Source organism: Coregonus lavaretus (assembly GCF_964263955.1).
Source record: "Coregonus lavaretus genome assembly, chromosome: 20".
Classification (NCBI taxonomy): Eukaryota; Metazoa; Chordata; class Actinopteri; order Salmoniformes; family Salmonidae; genus Coregonus; species Coregonus lavaretus.
Genome location: NC_140007.1, coordinates 13,378,111 through 13,399,174, shown reverse-complemented (window position 1 = coordinate 13,399,174; position 21,064 = coordinate 13,378,111). Strand labels below are relative to the sequence as shown.

Below are 21,064 nucleotides of genomic sequence, written 5' to 3'. Positions count from 1 at the left end.
CTCTCTCTCTCTCTCTCTCTCTCTCTCTCTCTCTCTCTCTCTCTCTCTCTCTGCAATGATGTCACTGGTGAATGAGGGCTCCCCATGATATGTGGGAGGGGCCAGTTAGGCTAAGCGAGAGCAGCTATTGGCTCCCAAAGGCAGAACTTCTCTCTTGTGTGGCTAACTAGGTGCTTGGCTGGTGATTCCAGGTTGGGGAGGATTCTGTCTGAGGATCTCACAGCCCTATAGGCGGAACTTCTATTGCAAGTGATGCCGAGTCGGTTCTAAAGAAAAAGAGAGAGACTTATCTTATCTAGGTCTATGAAGATTTTTGACCAAGGTTTGTTTCAGAGTTCACTGAAGTATATAAAAAAAAAAATATCTCCAAAGTGTGGTACGTAACGAGTTTCATCTGATTACAGCATATCTTATTGGTGCTTGTTTTAATTAATCGTAAAGAAATAAACAAGTAATTGATAGTTAATTACAATGTAATTACCATTCTACTGTGTACAGTCTTAGTAAATGCCTAGTCTGTACCGTAATATAAAGTGCTACCATGAAGATGGCATGTTTGCATGTTTTTTCAGTTGCATGGTCTTGGTCTGGTCTGGTGTAAAAAGGGGCCCGGCCAGTGTGGAGTGTGGAGGCAGGCAGTGATGGAGTAGGGCTGGTCCTCTGGAGGTCAGAGGGGCCTAGGAGGGGGTCTGCTGGGGAATGTAGCTTGGCTGTCAGGCCTCTCTGACAGATGAGGTCTGGGTGACGGGGGAGGGGCTCTCTCTGTCTCTCTCTCTCTCTCTCTCTCTCTCTCTCTCTCTCTCTCTCTCTCTCTCTCTCTCTCTCACACACATTGCTCTCTATCTATCTATCTATCTATCTATCTATCTATCTATCTATCTATCTATCTATCTATCTATCTATCTATCTATCTATCTATCTATCTATCTATCTATCTATCTATCTATCTATCTATCTATCTATCTATCTATCTATCTATCTATCTATCTATCTATCTATCTATCTATCTATCTCTCTCTCTCTTTTCCATCTTTCATCTCCCTCTCTCTGTAAAGGTGATCCAACAGGCGCTCCACAGACAACCCAGCACGGCAGCCCAGTACCTGCAGCAGATGTATGCAGCCCAGCAGCAGCACCTCATGCTTCAGACAGCAGCCCTCCAACAGCAGCAGCACCTCATGCTTCAGACAGCTGCCCAACAACAGCAGCAGCAGCAACTGAGCAACGTTCAGGTCCAGAGGCTAGCCGGTGTGCAACAGGTCTGTGTGAGTGGTGTGTGTGTGTGTATATTGGAGCATTGATTGTTTGTGGCGACAGGGGACAAGAAAATTCCAGATTGCACTTATTGATAGTCACCAATACATTTGTCCCATGCAGCAATAAAAGCCTAAACTCTGATGTTGCAAACAGCATGGTATCTGAGCCATAGGAACCATATGATGAATATGACAATTCAAAAGTGTTACTGATAAATTAAGCGAAATACAGTATATTGACTGATATATTGTGTAACTGAGATGTGGTCAATCTCACCAAAGCAGATCTTGACCGTCTGACCCAGTGCTTTCTGCTGAGGTTGGCCTTGTAATACACACTGCTGTCCTGGTCCCCAAGGACTGGCTCTGTATCACAGACATACATCAACCATGTCTTCAATGTCATGCACACTGGTGATTTCTCTTCTATAGGATGCTATGTGTGTCAATGTGTTCATCGACCTTTGACCTGGACCAGGGGTTCACAACCTAGGGGGGACCTTCCTTGATTTGAGTGGTGAAAGAAACTGTTTCTTCTTTTTTACAATTTGCAATTCTTTATACCGATCTAAAACTATGCATAAATCTGTGATGCTTTAGGCTTTAAAATGCCAGAGGAAGACCCGACTCTGATGCACATGGGAATATCTTTGGTTTGTCTCTATGATATTCAGATGCTGAGCTACGACCTTCTAAAGTCAAGGAGTCAAATAAATTAGACTTTGCTTGAGAAGTCATATTATTATTATTTTTAAATATAAATTATCATAATAAAACATATTTGGTAGAGGAATAACATTTGGGGAAAAGAGTCTAGACTTTATTTTCCTTATCCATTATTATTATTATTATTATTATTATTATTATTATTAAATAGCCTACCTAAAATATGTCATGAGTCTTGTTAAACTATGTAGAATTGCAGGAAATGAACTTCAACAAAAACATTTTTATAGATCCCTCAAATCATGTTGGTGTTGTATTTAATATAGGCTATCTCAATAAACAATAATAAAACATAGTGACATTTTTCAAATGTAAAAAAAGGTTGGGAACCACTGACCATATGATCCCTGGACATACGGGACACAGGCTGATAAGTATTGATCTCAACTGGTTTCTTTATGACCATCTTTCAAATCCTCCAGCCATTGATTACACATTCATAATCTGATTTGTTCTCTTTAGTATTGTGTCGTTCAATTCTCCACAAGATAGACGAGACATTGAAAAGTGATGATTCTCGCGTGGGCCACACATTCTGGATGGATGTGTTCATTGCTAGTTGGATAAAAGCTACAGTATTATTAGAAATAGGGTGCATATTAATTACCTTAATAATAGGGGGTGCCCATTGAGCCAAACAAACCCATTCAAAAACAAATAGTGTTACAGTTACATGTCATTTTTACCATTTATTGTTTTAAGCAACATTTCAAAACAAGACATGGGCGCTATTGACTAGTTAGCTGATAGACTGCCGAAAAGACTTCCACACTCTGCCTTCCTTCCCTCCGTGTTTACCTGCGATGGGAGCTGCTTCCTGTGGGCCAATGTGGGGCTAATGTGTGGATTGATGGAGAGCCCTCTGTGCCCCTCTCTCTCTCTCTCTCTCTCTCTCTCTCTCTCTCTCTCTCTCTCTCTCTCTCTCTCTCTCTCTCTCTCTCTCTCTCTCTCTCTCTCTGAGAATGCCCCAGGCTTCCTGAGCTCTGACAGTGATGAATGTCTGTATACCTGGGAGACTCCAAGGCATGTACAGCACACAACATACCTCATATACAGTGAGGTCCAAAAGTATTTGGACAGTGACATTTTGTGTTGTTGTTTTGGCTCTGTACTCCAGCACTTTGGATTTGAAATGATACAATGACTATGATGTTAAACTGCAGACTATCATATATTCATCAATTTCAGGTGAATCGTTTAGAAATTACAGCACCTTTTTGTACATAGTCCCCCCATTTTAAGGAACCAAAAGTATTTGGACAAATTCATTTATATATGTATTAAAGTAATACAAAGTTTAATATTTGGTCCCATATTCCTAGCACGCAGTGACTACATCAAGCTTGTGACTACAAACTTGTTGGATGCATTTGCAGTTTGTGTTGGTTGTGTTTCAGATTATTTTGTGCCCAATAGAAATGAATAGTAAATAATGTATTGTGTCATTTTGGAGTCAATTTTATTGTTAATAAGAATATATGTTTCTAAACACTTCTAAATTAATGTGGATGCTACCATGATTACGGATAATCATGAAAGAAACGTGAATAATGATGAGTGAAAAAGTTACAGAGGCATGAGTATCATACCCCCCAAAAAATGCTAACCTCCGCTGTTATTGGTAGTGGTGAGAGGTTAGCATGTCTTGGGGGTATGAGATTTGGTGCTTTGGAATTCAAAGGTCGGCCATTTTCTTAACACACAGAGATGATAGCTCTCCTAATACGTCCAAGTAAATCAAATCATTTCTGGGTAACAATTAAGTACATTACTGTGATTATTTTTAAATATTACTTTCAATTTTCAACTGAACACTATCTTTCTTATTGGTCAGTTAACTAATTTACCGCCTGGTGATGTCACCAGGCAGGCCAAAACTCCATCCCACCAAAACTTCCACTAAAAGGGCATTATCCTCATTTTCACCATTTCACAGTATTATTCCAACCTCATAGTGTGGAAATATATATAAAACACAGGAAAATCAAGTTTTTGACTGCACTGGGCCTTTAACCTCTATGGTCAGTGGTATCTCTCCTCCTGACAATATTGACCAAAACAATGAACAGCACAACTTGACGGAGGTCATTACAGCAGTAACGCTTTACAGCCTGCATGTATGAGCCCCATTACACACGCACTACATTTACATTTATGTCATTTAGCAGACGCTCTTATCCAGAGCGACTTACAAATAGGTGCATTCACCTTATAGCCAGTGGGATAACCACTTTACAATGTTATTTTTTTATTTTATTATTATATTTTTTTGGGTGGGGGGGTAGAAGGATTACTTTATCCTATCCCAGGGTGTTGAGTGACTCCGCTGTCCTGGCGTTGTGAGGGAGCTTGTTCCACCATTGGGGTGCCAGAGCAGCGAACAGTTTTGACTGGGCTGAGCGGGAACTATGCTTCCGCAGAGGTAGGGGAGCCAGCAGGCCAGAGGTGGATGAACGCAGTGCCCTCGTTTGGGTGTAGGGACTGATCAGAGCCTGAAGGTACGGAGGTGCCGTTCCCCTCACAGCTCCGTAGGCAAGCACCATGGTCTTGTAGCAGATGCGAGCTTCAACTGGAAGCCAGTGGAGTGTGCGGAGGAGCGGGGTGACGTGAGAGAACTTGGGAAGGTTGAACACCAGACGGGCTGCGGCATTCTGGATGAGTTGTTGGGGTTTAATGGCACAGGCAGGGAGCCCAGCCAACAGCGAGTTGCAGTAATCCAGACGGGAGATGACAAGTGCCTGGATTAGGACCTGTGCCGCTTCCTGTGTAAGGCAGGGTCGTACTCTCCGAATGTTGTAGAGCATGAACCTACAGGATCGGGTCACCGCCTTGATGTTAGCGGAGAACGACAGGGTGTTGTCCAGGGTCACGCTAAGGCTCTTCGCACTCTGGGAGGAGGACACAACGGAGTTGTCAACCGTGATGGCGAGATCATGGAACGGGCAGTCCTTCCCCGGGAGGAAGAGCAGCTCCGTCTTGCCGAGGTTCAGCTTGAGGTGGTGATCCGTCATCCATACTGATATGTCTGCCAGACATGCAGAGATGCGATTCGCCACCTGGTTATCAGAAGGGGGAAAGGAGAAGATTAGTTGTGTGTCGTCAGCGTAGCAATGATTGGAGAGGCCATGTGAGGATATGACAGAGCCAAGTGACTTGGTGTATAGTGAGAATAGGAGAGGGCCTAGAACTGAGTCCTGGGGGACACCAGTGGTGAGAGCACGTGGTGCGGAGACAGCTTCTCGCCACGCCACTTGGTAGGAGCGACCGGTCAGGTAGGACGCAATCCAAGAGTGAGCCGCGCCGGAGATGCCCAGCTCGGAGAGGGTGGAGAGGAGGATCTGATGGTTCACAGTATAAAAGGCAGCAGACAGGTCTAGAAGGACAAGAGCAGAGGAGAGAGAGTTAGCTTTAGCAGTGCGGAGAGCCTCTGTGACACAGAGAAGAGCAGTCTCAGTTGAATGACCAGTCTTGAAACCTGACTGGTTTGGATCAAGAAGGTCATTCTGAGAGAGATAGCAAGAGAGTTGGCTAAAGACGGCACGCTCAATAGTTTTGGAGAGAAAAGAAAGAAGGGATACTGGTCTGTAGTTGTTGACATCAGAGGGATCGAGTGTTGGTTTTTTGAGAAGGGGTGCAACTCTCGCTCTCTTGAAGAAGGAAGGGACATAGCCAGCGGTCAAGGATGAGTTGATCAGCGAGGTGAGGTAAGGGAGAAGGTCACCGGAGATGGTCTGGAGAAGAGAGAAGGGGATAGGGTCAAGCGGGCAGGTTGTTGGGCGGCCTGCCGTCACAAGTCGCAAGATTTTATCTGGAGAGAGAGGGGAGAAAGAAGTCAAAGCATAGGGTAGGGCAGTGTGAGCAGGACCAGCAGTGTCATTTGACTTAACAAATGAGGATCGGATGTCGTCAACCTTCTTTTCAAAATGGTTGACGAAGTCATCCAGAGAGAGGGAGGGGGGGGGGGGGGGATTCAGCAGGGAGGAGAATGTGGCAAAGAGCTTCCTAGGGTTAGAGGCGGATGCTTGGAATTTAGAGTGGTAGAAAGTGGCCTTAGCAGCAGAAACAGATGAAGAAAATGTAGAGAGGAGGGAGTGAAAAGATGCCAGGTCTGCAGGGAGTCTAGTTTTCTTCCATTTCCGCTCAGCTGCCCGGAGCTCTGTTCTGTGAGCTCGCAATGAGTCATCAAGCCATGGAGCTGGAGGGGAGGACCGAGCCGGCCGGGAGGATAGGGGACATAGAGAGTCAAAGGATGCAGAAAGGGAGGAGAGGAGGGTTGAGGAGGCAGAATCAGGAGATTGGAGGGAGAAGGATTGAGCAGAGGGAAGAGATGATAGGATGGAAGAGGAGAGAGTAGCGGGAGAGAGAGAGCGAAGGTTGCGACGGCGCATTACCATCGGTGTAGGGGCAGAGTGAGTAGTGTTGGAGGAGAGGGAGAGAGAAAAGGATACAAAGTAGTGGTCGGAGACTTGGAGGGGAGTTGCAGTGAGATTAGTAGAAGAACAGCATCTAGTAAAGATGAGGTCAAGCGTATTGCCTGCCTTGTGAGTACATTGTAATATTGTTGTATGGTGGTATTATACATTTTGTATTGTAGATATGTAGTGGTGTAATGTGATATGATGTACTGATGTATCTTTTGTTTTATATGTAATCTAAGTGCCTTTAATGTGTTTGGACCCCAGGAAGAGTAGCTGCTGCCTTGGCAACAGCTAATGGGGATCCCTAATAAATACAAACACAAATACAAATTACAGCTATAGCTAAACTAAGTGGTTGCTCACTACTAGCCATGTGAAGACTTTCGTATAGTTTCCCCCCACATAACAAATTGGTCTCCATCAGTATGAGGCCTGGCTGGTTAACATGGGCTCTTGATGGATGACTAGTTCCTCACTGGGGGCAAAATCATTTTACACTATGAGGGCATTTACACTCCATTAGAGAAGAGTAGGCTACACTTGGGGGCTAAGTCTCTGTCCATTACTCTTAGGTCTGTATTCGGTTTTCCCTATGTAGTGGCAAATAGCAAATACTTATAAGTAGTAAAGTAGGTAAGTAGCCTTGTCCGAGCCAGAATGGCCCATAGAGCAGGAGCATATTTCCTGTTTCTGTAACCTAAGACAGTTTGATGTACAAGTACTCTCTATGGACAGGACGCTAGTCTATCGCAGGGCCTACTTATAAGGGACAACATAAATAATAATTCAGTATATTGCAGGGTGGCACAAAATATCTATTGATAGTTTTGATTTTGGTACCTTTCTTCATTTCCTACATTTCCCAGTCTACCATAGTGGCAGGAAGACAGAGTTCCAACCAGAATGGGAACCCCTCTCACCAGATATGTTCCACACAGACCACTGTGAGTAGAACTGTTTTGATATAGCTGTTTCAGTCTGTAGCTAGTCCACTGAGTTTAATGACTGTCCCTGTTTCTGTCTGCGTGTGACCTTCTGTTCTAGATTATTTTTGTGTGTGCTACATGTCCATGTCTGTATGTCTGTTCCTGCATCTTTGTATCTTTTGCGTCTTTATGACTTGATTATATCTAGGGCATGTTCATGAGTGGGCAACCTTACAGAACATTCATAAAATAAACATATTGTGCTGAACAGATATGATTGAAATTGTGTTAGTTCTTCTACAAGTTATAGTCATTACAGTACACCCCTGTCCTCCTCTCCAAGGTAAACCTGGCCACACCTCCAGCAGTGGCCCAGCTAATCAGCAGAGTCCAGAGTGTTAGCTCCGCCCCCACCTGTATCCCCCAGCAGGCTGTGCTCCTAGGCAACGCCTCCAGCCTCGTCCTCACCGCCAGCCAAGCTCAGATGTATCTGCGGGCTCAGATGGTAAGGGAATAGCACGCACACACATTCCACATTTGTCATACCTATTTCACCACTGATTGAATGGTCAATAGTCATCTCCTCTCCACACAACTAGATGGGCCCTCTTCATCTGAATAGTGAAGGAAAGTTTTGATGTTTTTATTCCGGAAAACTGCGCAACTGCTCAATCTAATCAAATCAAATCAAATGTTATTGGTCGCATACATGTTTAGCAGATGTTATTGCGGGTGTAGCGAAAGGCTTGTGTTCCTAGCTCCAACAGTGCAGTAATATCTAACAATACACTATGGTAAACCGTGGGGTGTTGGGTTGAGTGCACAGAGACGGACACAGAGACAGGGAGGTTCTAGTTAGAAAACACGACTTTACTAGCAACGTAACAACAAAATAACTTAGGTTTGGCTCGGCCCTTCTTCTCATATTCGGCTCCGTGCCTCCGGGAGCTTCGTTCCCCTCTGTAGGCTCACTCCTTGTCTCTCTCTTTTTCTCTCCCGCGGTGTGCCACGGTGCTCCATTTATATGGCCTGCACGGCTGGTTGGCACTCTCCCCTAATTACCCCTACTTGGTACCATCAGCGTCGGGGTGCCCAGCCCGGGTACCCCCAACAGAGGGAGCCAACATCACGGCACGTACCTCCCCTCTATCACCAACCCCCGGGGAAGAGCTCCCAGGATACCACAACACACAAATCGAAAAGTAAAATAATGTAATTAAGAAATATATAAATATTAGGACTAGCAATGTCGGAGTCCGGAGTATGAATCAATATATATATATATATATTATATTTCATTATTAATTATTGCCTTATTCTAAAATTGATTAAATCGTTTTTTTCCCCTAATCAATCTACACACAATACCCCATAATGACAAAGAAAAAACAGGTTCTTAGAAATGTATGTTAATTTATTATAAATAAAAAAACGAAATATTACATTTACACAAGTATTCAGACCCTTTACTCAGTACTTTGATGAAGCACCTTTGGCAGTGATTACAGCCTTGAGTCTTCTTTGGTATGACGCTACAAGCTTGGCACACCTGTATTTGGGGAGTTTCTCCCATTCTTCTCTGCAGATCCTCTCAAGCTCTGTCAGGTTGGATGGGGAGTTTCGCTGCACAGCTATTTCAAATCAAATTTTATTGGTCACATACACATATTTAGCAGATGTTATTGCGAGTGTAGCGAAATTCTTGTGTTCCTAGCTCCAACAGTGCAGTAGTATCTAACAATTCACAACAATACACACAAATCTAAAAGTAAAAGAATGGAATTAAGAAATATATAACTATTAGGACAAGCAATATCGGAGTGGCATTGACTAAAATACAGTAGAATAGAATAGAGAATATACATATGAGATGAGTAAACCAGTATGTAAACATTATTAAAGTGACTAGTGTTCCATTATTAAAGTGGCCAGTGATTCCATGTCTATGTGCAGTGCCTTCGGAAAGTATTCAGACCCCTTGACTTTTTCCACATTTTGTTACGTTACAGCCTTATTCTAAAATGGATAAAATAAATACAAATCCTCAGCAATCTACACACAATAACCCATAACGACAAAGCGAAAACAGGTTTTTAGAAATGTTAGCAAATGTATTACAAATAAAAAACAGAAATACCTTATTTACATAAGTAGTCAGACCCTTTGCTATGAGACACGAAATTGAGCTCAGGCGCACCCTGTTTCCATTGATCATCCTTGAGATGTTTCTACAACTTGATTGGAGTCCGCCTGTGTTAAATTCATTTGGATCAAGGCAAAGATGAACGGAGCAAAGTACAGCGAGATCCTTTAAACAGGTCAACATTCACAAAGCCGCTGGGCCAGACGGATTACCAGGTTGTGTACTCAAAGCATGCGTGGACCAACTGGCAAGTGTCTTCACTGACATTTTCAACCTCTCCCTGACCGAGTCTGTAATACCTACATGTTTCAAGCAGACCACCATAGTCCCTGTGCCCAAGGAAGCGAAGGTAACCTGCCTAAATGATTACCGCTCCGTAGCACTCACGTCAGTAGCCATGAAGTGCTTTGAAAGGCTGGTCATGGCTCACATCAACAGCCTCATCCCGGATACCCTAGACCCACTCCAATTCGCATATCGCCCCAACAGATCCACAGATGACGCAATCTCAATCGCACTCCACACTGCCCTTTCCCACCTGGACAAAAGGAACACCTATGTGAGAATGCTGTTCATTGACTACAGCTCAGCGTTCAACACCACAGTGCCCACAAAGTTCATCACTAAGCTAAGGACCCTGGGACTAAACACCTCCCTCTAACTGGATCCTGGACTTCCTTACGGGCCGCCCTCAGGTGGTAAGGGTAGGCAACAACACGTCTGCCACGCTGATCCTCAACACTGGGGCCCCTCAGGGGTGCGTGCTTAGTCCCCTCCTGTACTTCCTGTTCACCCACGACTATGTGGCCAAACACGACTCCAACACCATCATTAAGTTTGCTGACAACACAACAATGGTAGGCCTGATCACCGACAACGATGAGACAGCCTATAGGGAGGAGGTCAGAGACCTGGCAGTATGGTGCCAGGACAACAACCTCTCCCTCAATGTGAGCAAGACAAAAGAGCTGATCGTGGACTATAGGAAAAGGCGGGCTGAACAGGCCCCCATTAACATCGACAGGGCTGTAGTGGAGCGGGTCGAGTTTCAAGTTCCTTGGTGTCCACATCACCAACAAACTATTGTGGTCCAAACACACCAAGACAATTGTGAAGAGGGCACGACAACACCTCTTCCCCTTCAGGAGACTGAAAAGATTTGGCATGGGTCCCCAGATCCTCAAAAAGTTATACAGCTGCACCATCGAGAGCATCCTGACCGGTTGCATCACTGCCTGGAATGGCAACTGCTGTGCATCTGATCGTAAGGTGCTACAGAGGGTAGTGCATACGGCCCAGTACGTCACTGGGGCCAAGCTTCCTGCCATCCAGGACCAATATACTAGGCGGTGTCAGAGGAAGACTCCAGTCACCCAAGTCATTGACTGTTCTCTCTGCTACTCTGTCAGAGTGACCATTGGGTTCTTGGTCATCTCCCTGACAAAGGCCCTTCTCCTCCGATTGCTCAGTTTGGCCGGGTGGCCAGCTCTAGGAAGAGTCTTGGTGGTTCCAAACTCTTCCATTTAAGAATGATGGAGGCCACTGTGTTCTTGGGGACCTTCAATGCTGCAGACGCTTTTTTGGTACCCTTCCCCAGAGCTGTGCTTCGACACAATCCTGTCTCGGAGCTCTACGGACAATTCCTTCGACCTCATGGCTTGGTTTTTGCTCTGACATGCACTGTCAACTGTGGGACCTTATTTAGACAGGTGTGTGCCTTTCCAAATCATGTACAATCAATTGAATTTACCACAGGTGGACTCCAATGAAGTTGTAGAAACACCTCAAGGATGATCAACGGAAACAGGATGCACCTGATCTCAATTTCTAATCTCATAGCAAAGGGTCTGACTACTTATGTAAATATTTTTTATTTGTAATACATTTGCTAACATTTCTAAAAACCTGTTTTCGCTTTCTCAAAATGGTCTATTGTGTGTAGATTTGAGGATTTTTTTTTTGTAATCAATTTCAGAATAAGGCTGTAACGTAACAAAATGTGGGAAAAGTGGTCTGAATACTTTCCGAATGCACTGTATAGACATTATGGACAGTATGTGGATAGAATATATAGTATATCTCAAGAATACGTAGGATAGAATAGTATATGTACAGCAATAGTTGAATAGGATTGACTTGACTAGAATACAGTACTCTATGTTTTCCATATGATTTAATATGATGATTTCCTTCATGTGGCCAGGGTATAGATATGTGGCACAGCAGAGGGTAATTTAGAAGGAAAACAAGACTCAAGACTTGAGTGTCAGTTATGTTTTTACTAGCAGAAATACTGAGATTCCTCGTAGGATTTTTTGGACTGGAGCCATAATGTGTAGTAATGTTTTTTTTTGACAACTCTTTCCTCTCTGAAACCATCAAGCATCCTTGAGTTGCTATCCATCTTAGATCAGAATAACACGGCACAACGCTGCACATGGCTGGTCTTGTTCAAAATCAAATTGCTGCCAGGGAAGAAAATGCCTTAGCCATGTAGTTCATGGATGGCGAGATTCAGTTGAAAGAGCTTTATTACTGTAATGTTTTGGCTTAAATAGCTCAGTGGGATAACACCAATCTTAGCTGAGGGCTTAGCTGGTCCTGATTTGGAGCAGTGTTAGTGGCAATATTTTTTTGTTCTTTGTCCTCCCAGCTCATCTTCACCCCAACTGCAGCTGTTGCCACTGTCCAATCAGCAGCCTCGTCACAGTCCGCCATCAACCAACAGTCTGCTAGTGCACAGGTAATATTCACCACACACAACATGCATATGCATATGCATTCACAACCTCAATGAGCACACACATGCACAAACACAGGTGCACACATTACCACACAACACACATACACACCAAACATGTATACCATGGATGCTATGGGAGAATCCTATTGCTCGCCTCCTCTCCTCCGTCTCCGAGGAGAGGAAACATGAGCTTGTATGAATTGAGACGGTCCTTCTCCACTCACGCGTCATCAGGCAAATTACGTTTACAAGGGCGGAATCCCAAAATAAATGTGTAAAGTCATAAAAACAAATGTAGCTAGTTGTGCAAGACATTTTATAGATAAACGGATAAGTAAAATATTGTTTTTAAATGTGTACACGTTTCTCCTCTGAGAAAACAAGAGCTGATTCAAAGGGGGTGTGGTGGATTTCAAAACGCTTCTGCGCTAAGGAGCCGAGAGGATACACTTGTGCATCCTCGGTGGGAGGAGGCTATCGAGGAGGGGAGGACACTCCTTTGCAGTGGTGTAGTTCTATAAAAAAATTTAGGTGAAGAGGCGCCATATCTTTTTTTTATGACATCAGAATTTCTCAAAGTTTGTAGCCTACTGACAGATGTAGCCTATTGAATATCATTGTATAATATACCTATGCATAACATGCTTCATCCAATTGCAACGTCTGCCTATGCCCACACATTGACTCAAGAATATTTGCTATTTTTAATACCCCCAAACACTGTTAGGCATACCTCATTTCAAAATAGGCCATAATCTCTGTCAATCTTGAATGATAATTATATACGTTTTACCGGTGAAATTTCTAAACTGCATGCCAATAATTTGATCTCAATCAGTTTCATGGGAATATGCATTTAGATCTTCTTGAATGTCTTTTGTGAGTGAAGCCCTTTCCTGCAGTCAAATGACCAAATCGCCCTCTAGTGGCCACATGGGTGGAATGTTATTAATATTTTCATAATTGTATCATTAATAAAAAAAAAATTTAAACCACTGGAAATTCTGTATTTCTATGTAAAGCGATTTTGTTATATTTCAGACTTCTGTGATGTATATAAAGTGTAATTGTAATGAATACTCAGGGAGAAAAAGGTGTAGATTCACACGCAGAACGCGGCAGGTGTTTATTTTGCCGTCGCAGAAGGCAGGAATCGTGGTCACAGGCAGGTGAATCAAACTAGGACTGAAGGCTATAACTGGTTCTCACAAACAAGCTAGGAAAAGAGTCAAAACGAACAATACCTCACAAGGCACAAACAGAATGAACTGAACTAAATAAGGAGCTGATGAGACCAGGTGAGTAACAAACACAGGTGAAATCAATGAACAAAAATGAAAGACAGGGCTATGTTCAAGAACACAAAGAAACAGGGCTACGTTCAAGAACACAAGGTGAACTAAGAAAATAAATACAGCACCTTACAGTATGGCCTGAATGGCGTAGGCAGGTTCCCCTCCAATGTCCAATGGTGGGGGCGCACTGCGGGTTGAGACTGGAGGATGAAGAGGACTGTAGGTGACCGGTTTTAACAGAGACACATGGAAGGACGAGGAGATTTTATACGGACGCGGTAACTGGAGGCGGTACGTGACAGGGTTGATGCGATGGGTTATCTTGAAGGGACCAATGAAGCGAGGACAGACGTTTTAGCAGGGGAGGCGGAGCCAGATGTCTCTGGTAGAGAGACACACACGCTGTCCGGGGTGAAAGAGTGACGTAGGTCGGCGGCGTCTGTCGGCAAAGCGTTTCTGGGTATTAGAGGCTTCCTGCAGATGGCGGTGAGCGGTCTCCCATACCCGCTCACTATTCCGAAACCAGTCGCCGACAGCTGGGACAGTACCAGGCTCCGCCTCCCAGGGAAACATGGGGGGTTGGTAACCAAGTACACACTGAAACGGAGTAAGGCGGAGGGATGAATGCCTGAGTGAGTTCTGAGTGTATTCGGCCCAGGCCATATACCGACTCCAGTCGTGTGGAGAGGCAGAACATTGTTGGCGGAGTAACTTCCCTATTTCTTGGTTCAGGCGTTCCGTCTGCCCATTGGTCTGGGGATGGTACCCAGAGGAGAGGCTGAGGGCGACCCCCAGTCGGTCACAGAAGGCTCGCCACACCTGGGAGACAAACTGTGGCCCGCGGGTCAGAGACGATGTCCTTCGGAATCCCATACAGATGGAACACACACACTCAGCCACTTCCATGGCATTAGGTAAATGAGGAAGAGGAACCAGATTACACATTTTTGAAAAACGGTCTACTATGACAAGGATGGTGGTGCTACCAGAGGATTCAGGAACGTCTGTGATGAATTCAACAGCTATGTGGGACCAGCGTCTGTGAGGGATTGGCAAAGGTTGAAGCTTACCGGAAGGGAGATGACGAGGGCTTTTGGTTTGGGTGCAGACTGGACAGGAGAGTACGTAATCCCTTACATCGGATGCCAGTGAGGACCACCAGAACTTAAGGGCTAGAAGTTCGGTGGTTCGTGTAATGCCCGGATGTCCTGACCCCAAGGACGTGTGACACCATTGCATCAGTTGGGGTCTAACAGCTGCTGGTACATAACTCTTCCCAGCTGGTGTCGCAGGAGGAGCCGGGTCTGAGGTTAGGGCTTCTTGAATGGCAGAGTGAACCTCCCACTGTACCGGTCCCATAATGCAAGAGGAAGGAAGAATGGCTGTAGGGTCTGACTTACTGGTCAGAAGGTCAAACTGGCGGGAGAGAAAGAGAATCAGCTTTTACGTTTTTCTTTCCATGGATGTAAGTAACATGAAAATGGAAGCATGTGAAGAAGAGAGCCCAGCGGGCTTGTCTGGAGTTTAACCTATTGGCCCCTCTGATATATTCCAGATTACAATGATCTGTTAGGACGAGAAAGGGATGATGTGCGCCCTCCAATCAGTGGCGCCACTCCGAGGGCCAGCTTGATGGCGAGAAGTTCTCTGATCCCCACATCGTAATTCCTCTCAGCGGAGCATAACGTCCTGGGAAAGAAGGCACAGGGATGTGATTTTGGAGGTGTTCCCACCCGCTGAGAGAGTATGGCTCCTACTCCTACATTCGGAGGCATCCACCTCCAGGGTGAAAGGAAGGGTCGGATCATGTTGGCGAAGGACAGGAGCTGAGGTGAAGAGGCGTTTCAAGGTGTTGAAAGCATTCAGGGCGGTATCAGTCCACTGAAGGGTCCGGGTCTTTTGGCTGGTAAGGGCAGTGAGGGGAGCGGCAGTAGAACTGAAGTTCCGAATGAACCGCCGATAGTAGTTGGAGAACCCAATGAAATGTTGGAGTTCCTTAACGGTGGTGGGTTTGGGCCAGTTACTGACGGCGGTGACTTTGTTCTCATCCATGCTGACCCCTCCAGGTGTCAGTACGAAACCGAGGAAGTTTACCGAGGTTACATGGAAGGTGCTCTTTTCAGTCTTCACATAAAGGTTATGGTCGAGGAGCCATTGAAGAACCTTTTGTGCATGCTGGATGTGTTCCTCCAGGGCCTCCTGTAGCTCAGTTGGTAGAGCATGGCTCTTGCAACGCCAGGGTTGTGGGTTCGATTCCCACGGGGGGACAGTATAAAAAATGTATGCACGCACTAACTGTAAGTCGCTCTGGATAAGAGCGTCTGCTAAATGACATAAATGTAAAATGTAAATGAGTAAATCAGGATGTCATCAATGTAGATGATGAGAAAGCGGTTGATCATATCCTGGAAAACCTCGTTCATAAAGGATTGGAAGACGGCGGGGGCGTTAGTGAGGCCGTAGGGCATGACCAGGTATTCGTAGTGCCCTTGTGCAGTGATAAAGGCCGTCTTCCATTCCTCGCCTTCACGTATACGGACAAGGTTATATGCATTTCACAGGTCAAGTTTTGTATAGATGTTGGCGCAGCCCACTTGTTCAAGAGTCGCTGGGATCAGAGGAAGAGGGAAACGGTTCTAGACTGTGACGTCATTCAGGGAACGGTAATCAATACATAGACGGAGACCACAGTCCTTTTTTTCAAGGAAGAAGAAGCTGGACGCAGCCGGGGAAGAAGAAGGACAAATGAAACCGTTTGAGTGCTTCATCAATGTAGTTCTCCATTGCCTCATTTTTCGGGATAGATAGGGGGTAAACACGGCCCGTCGGTGGAGACACTCCAGGGAGTAAATCAATTGCACAGTCCCCTGGGCGATGTGGTGGCAGAGTGGAGGCCTTGATTTTGCTGAAGACATTGGTGTACTGGACGTATTCAGATGGTATGGTGGGTGGCACTGCAGAGGCAGAGTCCTCAATGGTGGTGGCTCTGCAGGGTAGGCTGAGACAACTGGTGAAGCAGGCAGAAGACCAGGACAGTAGTTCACCTTGTCGGCACGAGATGGCAGGGTCGTGACGACAAAGCCAGGGGTGTCCGAGGATGAGTGGCTGTTTGGGGGATGAGAGTTCCATGAGTTGATTGGTTTCGGTGTGGAAGACTCCAATCTGGAGGGTGATGCTCTGTGTCAGGTGCGTAATGAAGCCAGTGCCCAATGGCTGCCCGTCCAGGGCGTTAATCCTTAAGGGAGGGGTGACAGGTGTTAGATCAATGTCAAGCTCTTGTACTAGCTGGTGATCGATAAAATTACCTGCTGCTCACGAATCTATCAAGCCCTCTACGTACTTAGTAACCCCCTTCACGGTTATCAATACCAGGATGGAGAATTGCTTCTGGGAGATATTGAGAAATAAGGACACGCCTACCAGCATGGCAGCAGAGGGACCCTTCTCATCTCTCCGCGGGGGGCGAACAGGGCAATGGCTGAGTAGATGATTGTTCCCTCCACAGTATAGGCAGAGCCCTTCTTGGATCCGCCTTTGACGTTCGATACACGGGAGAGGAGCATGGCCCAACTGCATGGGCTCTGGAAGACTCGGACGGGATGACGGAATCATGGAAAGAGAAGGTTTCGGGTTCCTGGGTGGCAGAGTTCTTCAGCGGTCGGCGAGGAGGTGGTCGATGGAGATGGACATAAGAATGTATTGATTTAAATCCTGAAGGTCACCTCTACAGGCCAGCTCCGCCTGAAGTTCCCTGTTGAGCCCTGTTCGGTAGACGGTAAGTAAAGCAGCCTCACTCCATCCACTCCCTGCAGCCATGGTGCGGAACTCAAGGGCATACTCGACAGCTGAATTGCGTCCTTGTTGAAGGTCTATGAGGAGGTCTCCTATAGGACGACCGGAAGGAGAGTGATCGAATACCTCTTTGAAGAGGGTGTGGAAATGGGTCTTGGATCCGAGTTCTGTGCTGTTGGCAGTCCATATGGCGGTGGCCCAATCCAGGGCTTTGCCTGTGAGTAGAGACACAACAAAATCCACCCTGCTCTTGTCGGTGGCGAAGTTAGTGGGGTTGTGCTCAATGTATTTGTTGCATTGCATCAGAAATCCCTGACATTTCCCAGGTGAACCGTCATATTTTCCAGGCATGGATATGAATGAAGGAGGGCTATGGGTTACAATACCTGGCATCAGAGGAGTAGGGATACGCTGGCGGAGAAGATGGCAGATTTCCTCCATACGCTCCTCTTGCTGGGTTAGGCGCTGCTGTAGCTCCGCTGAATCCATTCCGTTTTTAGATGAAGTATTCTGTAATGAATAATCAGGGAGAAAAAGGTGTAGATTCACGCGCAGAGCAAGGCAGGTGTTTATTTCGCAGGAATCATAGCCACAGGCAGGTGAATCAAACTAGGACTGAAGGCTATAACTGGTTCTCACAAACAAGCTAGGAAAAGGCTTAGTTGAGTCAACACGAACAATACCTCATAAGGCACAAACAGAATGAACTGAACTAAATAAGGAGCTGATGAGACCAGGTGAGTAACAAACACAGGTGGAATCAATAAACAAAATGAAAGACAGGGCTACGTTCAAGAACACAAAGAAACAGGGCTATGTTCAAGAACACAAGGTGAACTAAGAAAATACAGTTGAAGTCAGAAGTATACATACACCTTAGACAAATACATTTTCCACAATTCCTGACATTTAATCCTAGTAAAAATTCCCTGTTTTAGGTCAGTTAGGATCACCACTTTATTTTAAGAATGTGAAATGTCAGAATAATAGTAGAGAGAATGACTTATTTCAGCTTTTATTTCTTTCATCACATTCCCAGTTGGTCAGAAGTTTACATACACTCAATTAGTATTTGGTAGCATTGCCTTTAAATTGTTTAACTTGGGTCAAACATTTCGGGTAGCCTTCCATAAGCTTCCCACAATAAGTTGGGTGAATTTTGGCCCATTCCTCCTGACAGAGCTGGTGTAACTGAGTCAGGTTTGTAGGCCTCCTTGCTTTCACACGCTTTTTCAGTTCTGCCCACACATTTTCTATAGGATTGAGGTCTTTGTGATGGCCACTCCAATATCTTGACTTTGTTGTCCTTAAGCCATTTTGCCACAACTTTGGAAGTATGCTTGGGGTCATTGTCCATTTGGAAGACCCATTTGCGACCAAGCTTTAACTTCCTGACTGATGTCTTGAGATGTTGCTTCAATATATCCACATCATTTTCCTTTCTCATGATGCCATCTATTTTGTGAAGTGCACCAGTCCCTCCTGCAGCAAAGCACCCCCACAGCATGATGCTGCCACCCCCGTGCTTCACGGTTGGGATGGTGTTCGTCGGCTTGCAAGCCTACCCCCTTTTCCTCCAAACATAACGATGGTCATTATGGCCAAACAGTTCTATTTTTGTTTCATCAGACGAGAGGACATTTCTCCAAAAAGTACGATCTTTGTCCCCATGTGCAGTTGCAAACCGTAGTCTGGCTTTTTTATGGCGGTTTTGGAGCAGTGGCTTCTTCCTTGCTGAGCGGCCTTTCAGGTTATGTCGATATAGGACTCTAGGTTTTACTGTGGATATTGATACTTTTGTACCTGTTTCCTCCAGCATCTTCACAAGATCCTTTGCTGTTGTTCTGGGATTGATTTGCACTTTTCACACCAAAGTACGTTCATCTCTAGGAGACAGAACGCGTCTCCTTCCTGAGCGGTATGATGGCTGCGTGGTCCCATGGTGTTTATACTTGCGTACTATTGTTTGTACAGATGAATGTGGTACCATCAGGCGTTTGGAAATTGCTCCCAAGGATGAACCAGACTTGTGGTGGTCTACAATTTATTTTGGGAGGTCTTGGCTGATTTCTTTTGATTTTCCCATGATGTCAAGCAAAGAGGCACTGAGTTTGAATGTAGGCCTTCAAATACATCCACAGGTACACCTCCAATTGACTCAAATGATGTCAATTAGCCTATCAGAAGCTTCGAAAGCCATGACATCATTTTCTGGAATTTTCCAAGCTGTTTAAAGGCATAGTCAATTTAGTGTATGTAAACTTCTGACCCACTGGAATTGTGATACAGTGAATTATAAGTGAAATAATCTGTCTGTAAACAATTGTTGGAAAAATTACTTGTGTCATGCACAAAGTAGATGTCCTAACCAACTTGCCAAAACTATAGTTTGTTAACAAGAAATGTGTGGAGTGGTTGAAAACGAGTTTTAATGACTCCAACCTAAGTGTATGTAAACTTCCAACTTCAACTGTAAATACAGAACCTTACAGTAATATTGGGATGCAAACTCAAAATTGAATACATTTTCGACTTTTTTTAAGCCCATAACCATGCGTGTGAGGTGTATACTTTTGTTTCAAAGTAGATTTGTTTGACTACCAGGAAACACTCTGTGTGACCATGATTCATCCCACTACAGTAAAATGATAACTGTAGGCATGTGTGCAGAGGCCCATCGGTCGGAGGCTTGACCACTTTGAGTGGGCAAAATCCAACGTAACAAAAACAGCCACAGACAGAGAACTCTAACAGGGCTTGCTAAAATGGCTGTCCTCAAAACAGTTTGTTATGGACTTGGGGCGCATGTACAACGCACTTGAACTCGCTCTACTGTCGGAGTGCTTTGCTTACAGAAACGTACCACCTCTATTGCATATGTAGACAAACTGATCCACCGCATGAACCTTTCATCACACCAACGAGATATAGGAATCAATTTCACTGCGTGTCTGCCTTGATGTTCATAAAACTCCACGGACCCCATCTTGCGCAGTGGAATCCAGAACGATATGTGACCAGTTCGTTACGGTGCTGCCCTTTCTGCACCACGATTCGAAGGGCGTTCAAATCAATTAAAACAACCCTCTTCAAGATCTGTTGCCTATGCCTAATAGTCCTATTACAAATAGAAGATTATCACTTCTCACAGTGGTGCTCGTTTAGTAAAGCTGAATCAATGTCTTGCAAGATCACATAATGATTAATTTGTATTTTACATGACAGAGCCGAATATAATAGCATATACTGTTGCATAGTAGGTCTATAATATGATGCACCAAAAGCACCTGCTCAGTCATTTCTTATCTGAAGCTGAATAGTCAAAGAAAAAAACACATGCGGACAAAACTCAACAGAGCGCTCCACTAGGCAGGATATATGCTTTGATTGAAACAAAATAGGCCTACAAGAAAGGCTAATAGTTTGTTAACACCATCTGCTCTATGGTGCTTTGAAGACAACTGGGAATTGGGGAAAAAATTGGTAAAATCATGACGTCAGTGATCTTCAGGTCGGAAAGTCGGAGTTCTAGAAAGACGCCCGAGTTTACTACTTGGAATTCCAAGTTGGATGACCGTTCAAAACGATTTTCCAGTCTGAGCTGGGTTTTTTTCATGAGTTCCCAGTTGTCTTGAACGCAAGTCAGAAGTCGGAGCTTTCCGTGTTCCGTTGTTTTGAACGCGGCATTACTCATCATTCGCGCCACTGCCAGAGAGCGAGAAGACAGGGAAGAAACATTTACCTACAGATGTAGGATCTACTTAA

The 21,064-nt window shown here is 44.9% G+C and overlaps 1 protein-coding gene across 1 annotated transcript in view; it reads left to right on the top strand.

The window, feature by feature from the left end:
• LOC311147365 (polyhomeotic-like protein 2) overlaps window positions 1–21,064 on the top strand; it is a gene marked incomplete at its 5' end in the record, with an annotated part of 35,940 nt that overhangs the window by 888 nt on the left and 13,988 nt on the right. The window contains 4 exons of the mRNA XM_084184053.1: window positions 1,056–1,265; window positions 7,267–7,344; window positions 7,670–7,831; window positions 12,123–12,212. Of these exons, the coding sequence (XP_084040179.1) occupies window positions 1,056–1,265; window positions 7,267–7,344; window positions 7,670–7,831; window positions 12,123–12,212 (540 nt within the window). The remainder of the gene's footprint in view (window positions 1–1,055; window positions 1,266–7,266; window positions 7,345–7,669; window positions 7,832–12,122; window positions 12,213–21,064) is intronic.